Source organism: Portunus trituberculatus, chromosome 31 (assembly GCF_017591435.1).
Source record: "Portunus trituberculatus isolate SZX2019 chromosome 31, ASM1759143v1, whole genome shotgun sequence".
Lineage (NCBI taxonomy): Eukaryota > Metazoa > Arthropoda > Malacostraca > Decapoda > Portunidae > Portunus > Portunus trituberculatus.
Genome location: NC_059285.1, coordinates 324,122 through 329,121, shown reverse-complemented (window position 1 = coordinate 329,121; position 5,000 = coordinate 324,122). Strand labels below are relative to the sequence as shown.

Below are 5,000 nucleotides of genomic sequence, written 5' to 3'. Positions count from 1 at the left end.
TTATCTCTCTCTCTCTCTCTCTCTCTCTCTCTCTCTCTCTCTCTCTCTCTAAGTAGAAGATTAACTGAATGAATAATGAGAAGAGGATTTTATTTACTGTGTGTGTGTGTGTGTGTGTGTGTGTGTGTGTGTGTGTGTGTGTGTGTGTGTGTGTGTGTGTGTGTGTGTGTGTGTGTGTGTGTGTGTGTACCGTTATTTAGGTGAGACAGGTGACCACTCTTGTACTGCTGTATAACCTGTTCTTTCCCTCCCTCTCCCTTCCTCTTCTTCTATCTTCCTTCCTTTCTTCCTCCTCCTCCCTTTCTTTCCATTTGTTTTCCTAACTTTTCTTTTCCTCTCCCTTCACTCCTTACTGTTCCTTCCTCTTTCTCTTCTTTCTCCCTTCCCTCCCACCTTCTTTTCTTCTTGTTCTTCCATTTTCCTTTCTTCCTTGTCCATCTCTTCCTTCTTTCTAACAGCGGCTCTTTCTTTTATCCTTTTCTCTCTTTCCTTTATCCTTTCTTCCTTTCTGTCCCTCCTTTCTCCTTCTTCCTTGTTCTTCTCTCCCTTCTCCTTATCTATTTTTCTTCCTTATGTCAACCTCTTCCTTTCGTCCTTTTCTTGTTTTCTTTTTTTTTCTCGTCTATAAATTTCTTGCTTTTTCTTCATCTCATTTATATTCATAGTTTTATTTTATTTATCTTAATTTTTTAGTCTGTTTATTTATTTTTTTGGTTTTGCATTGTTGTATTTAAGTGTTTCCTTTTCTATTTTCTCTTGCTTTACTCACATGAACTAATCTTTATGCTCTCTTATTTGTCTCTGTCTTATTCTTTTTCCTTCTCTTTACTCTTTTCCCTCATTTCATTTACGCGTCTGTTCCCTCTCTTAATTAATTTCCCTTGATTTTTCTTGTATTATTTTTCTTTCCTCTTCCTTAGCTCAATCTTATAATTTCTCAGGCATTTAAGGTCAATTGTATTACCTCATAGTTATAAAGGTACAGCGTGCGTTTCTCCCTCTCTTCTCTTCCCTCCCCTTACATCTCCAGTATAATTTCTCAGGTATTTAACCCCTTCAGTACTGGGACGCATTTTTACCATGTGTTTTAGGTATGATTAGACGATTATATTTACATTAGGAAGGGTCTATGGAGGTCAGAAGATTATTGGCCAGAGTCTTCACTATTCTGAGTTTCTGAAGATGCATAAAATCACCAAATAGTAAGCAGAAGAAATATGGAAACGCGTCCTGGTAATAAAGGGGTTAAGGTCAACTGTATTACATCATACTCATAGTTATAAAGGTACAGTGTGTGTTTCTCTCTTTCTCCCGTTCCTCCTCTTACATCTCCACTGCCACCAATGTTTCGAGGGTGCAAAGATACAGGCACTCCATCCCAAATCACGTGGTCTAATTCTTCGACAGCTTTGAATTGCTCTCAGTGTAATAGTAATCCTTCGACAGCTATAGTTATGCATTCCTCTCAGGGTAATGTCTTGCGAAAAAGGGAAGAGGATCATATCAATTTCTGGATAAGGATGTATTTTGTGTTCCACGAGTTTTCACTACGACAGCACGGTTGAACAAATTGTAGTGATGTCATGTTCCACAAAATATTTAGGGAGGAAAACCTGTATGAGACAACTACCTCCGCTGGTCACATTTCTGCCTGGTCACTGTGGGGGTCTTACCATAAAGCACCTCGTTAGTATCTGTAGGGATTTGATTTATACACGAATGTCATTGATTATACACAAAATTCATTGATTTATACACGAAATTCATTGATTTATACACGAAATTCATTGATTTATACACGAAATTCATTGATTTATTAAGGGAATTAATTGATTTATTAACGGAATTCATTGATTTACACACGAAATTCATTGATTTACACACGAAATTCATTGATTTAAACACGAAATTCACTGATTTATACACGGAACTCAATGGACTTCATGACACCAGTACTTCGGGCAGCTGTACTGTACACACACACTTCGTACACGTAAAAAAAAAAAAAAAAAAAGACAAGGGAACACTCACGTAACAGCTCGCCCAGTGGTCCTTACAACCTGTGAATGAGAAAATAAATCATGTTAGTAGCAAATAGCCATCAGGAATTATATTAACTTTAAAGACACGTTGGAATTACAAAAGGAAGTGAGGATACTGTAAATGTGTACACTGAAATAAGGACCCGGTAGAAAGATTAATGATTCCAGAAAGTTATAGACTGGAACTGCATCAAATTATTAAGAAGCTTGTGTTGTTAGTGCTTCAGTGGTCAATTGTTAGTACTTCAGAAGTCATGCTGTTAGTGCTTCAGTGGTCATGTTGTTAGTGCTTGAGTGGTCATGTTCTTAATGCTTCAGTAATCATGTTAGTGCTAAATCAATAGGGAGCTTTAAAGGAAGATCAGCGGTCATGTTGTTAGTGGTGAGTCCATAGCGAGCTTTTAAAAGGTTAGATAAAATTATTGATGGGGAGGATAGATGGAATTAAGTAGTTTGCTCATACAGGGACTGCCACGTGTAGACCTGACAGCCTCTTGCAGCTTCCCTCTTTTTTTATGTTCTTGTGTATGTACTAAATGTGAACAATACAGTATAATGAACTTAGTATACCCATTAAACACCTACAATTTATCTTCCAAACGGTAAAATTAAAGGAAACAAAAGAAAATTAATTAAACATATAGTGCCAAAAAATAAATAAATAACGAAAGATTTGACGCAACGAAAAATACAATTAACAATGAAAACAGTGTTCAAGAAAGCTGGAAGAATGTAAGTGAGCTAACCAATCAGAAAACACATCATAAACTGGATAAGAAAAAATAAAAATCCGCTTGAACCATTAAAGGAAAAAAAATGAAAAAAAGAGAAGAAAGCGAACTAGCCAATAAAGAACACAATACGAGAAATTAGAAAAAAAATAACGTCAATCAAACAATAAAGAAAAGTAGAAGAAATTGAACGAAAGGGAGAGAAAGCGAATTAAACTGTAAATGGGAGAAAACAACCATTAAAAAAAAAAAAAAAAGGAAAGGAGAAAAGTTATCAGGTGAACCGATCAAAATGTAAAAGGAAACTCAAGTCATTCCCTTCATTTCCTCCTTCCCTCTTCCACACCCACTCGAGACGAAAAATGTAGGAGAATAATCTATGAAAAAGCAAAACGCAGACCAAAAAATAATTAAAGAATAGAGAATGTACGAGACAATGGTGATAATCTAAGGAAGGAAGGAAGAGAGGAAGAAGGAAGGAAAGGAGTGAAGGAAAGATGATTAAACAAAGGGAGTAAAGACAATGCTGATAATCTAAGGAAGGAAGAAGAGTGGAGAAAGGAAGGAAGGAGTGAAGGAGTAATAATCAAAGCAAGAGAAAATAAATAAAGGGAATAAAGACAATATACGAGGCAATGGTGATAATTCAAGGAAGGAAGGAAGAGCGGAGGAAGGAGTGAAGGAGTGTGTGAAGGAGTGGAGTGAAGGAGTGAAGGAGTGGAGTGAAGGAAGCCGCAACGATGGAGCTTCTCAGGATGTTGGCGACCTGCCTCAAACTCTCCTGGTAAGTGTATTTTTTTCCTTCACCATCATAATTATAAGGAGTAAGACAATTTTTCTTCATAACAGTTCTAAGGAGTAAGACATTTTTTTCTTCACCGTCACAGTTATAAGGAGTAAGACATTATTTTTTCTTCACCATCACAATTATAAGGAGTAAGACAATTTCCTAGGTTTATTTTTATTTTTTTTGTCGAGTGTGAATGAACATAATTTTCTTCAATCATTTCCACACTTATTTTTCATCTTTATATGCAGAGGATATTTGTATTTTCTTTGGTGTGTGTGTGTGTGTGTGTGTGTGTGTGTGTGTGTGTGTGTGTGTGTGTGTGTGTGTGTGTGTGTGTGTGTGTGTGTGTGTGTGTGTCCCGTTTTCTAAATTTTGGGTGTCGCGCGCTTGTGTGTGTGTCATTCACCTATGGTCGTCTGTTGGTCAGCGCCAGCCGCTCGACAACGGAAAGAGCTTGGAAATCACAGTGGCACATCTTCGGGTAGGACAGAGACCACTCACGCACCTCACTCCGGGACAGCAAGGCCACAGCACACTGACCTGCATCCCGTACCCACTACTTACTCCCTGCCAGGTGAACCCAGGCTAAACATTAATTAAACCTCGCCTATTGGCTTTGCTGCGCCCGGGACTCGAACCAAGGCTTTCTCGGTGGTGAGCCCAGCGTACAAACCACTACGTGTTTTTTATGTAAGAAGGGAGACTGGCCAAGGGTAAAAAAAAAAAAAAAAAAAAAAAAAAAAAAAAAGGCCCACTTAATTGCCAGTCCCCTAACAGGTCTGAGTCAGCCGAAAGAAAGGGATAAATGTCTTGAAACACCGCCCTCTTAACAGTCTTAACAGAAGTCAAGAAGTAGGAAGATGGAAATACAGAAAGTAGGGTGTGTGTGTGTGTGTGTGTGTGTGTGTGTGTGTGTGTGTGTGTGTGTGTGTGTGTGTGTGTGTGTGTGTGTGTGTGTGTGTGTGTGTGTGTGTGTGTGTGTGTGTGTGTGTGTGTGTGTGTTGTCCGTACTCCTAGAATGCTGCTGTCACCGTTGAGTGGCGGGAAGACAGCCTCGGGTTCCTACTTTACTTTAAGCTCCGGTGTCCAAGTTTCTCTTTTTTGACGGGAGACTGGTCTTGATGATGACAGTAGTGGTGGTGGTGGTGGTGGTGGTGGTGGTGGCAGTGGTGGTGGTAGTGGTAGTGGTGGTGGTGGTTGTTGTTGTGGTGGTGGTGGTGTTAACAGCTGTTGTTGTTGTTGTTGTTGTTGTTGTGGTGCTGGTGGTGGTGGTGGTGGTGGAAATTCATCATGTTTAGAACCAACACACTGAGTAAATACACACAAGAAAATACAATAATAACAAGCTAACAGAAACGAATAGATAAACGAAGAAGATAAAAAAAAAAAGTGAAGCGAGAACCACGTACGTACGAACTCACTACTTTCAATACTGCG

The 5,000-nt window shown here is 38.8% G+C and overlaps 1 protein-coding gene across 2 annotated transcripts in view; it reads left to right on the top strand.

Annotated features, from left to right (window-relative positions):
- Positions 1-5,000, top strand: part of LOC123511652 — a 94,058-nt gene that overhangs the window by 33,826 nt on the left and 55,232 nt on the right. Inside the window, exon 2 of one of the 2 annotated variants that reach the window (XM_045267698.1) lies at positions 2,657-3,557. The exons of the other annotated variant lie outside the window; for it this stretch is intronic. Coding sequence (XP_045123633.1) covers positions 3,514-3,557 — 44 coding nt within the window. The 5' untranslated portion in view covers positions 2,657-3,513. The remainder of the gene's footprint in view (positions 1-2,656; positions 3,558-5,000) is intronic. 2 annotated transcript variants of the gene reach the window in all.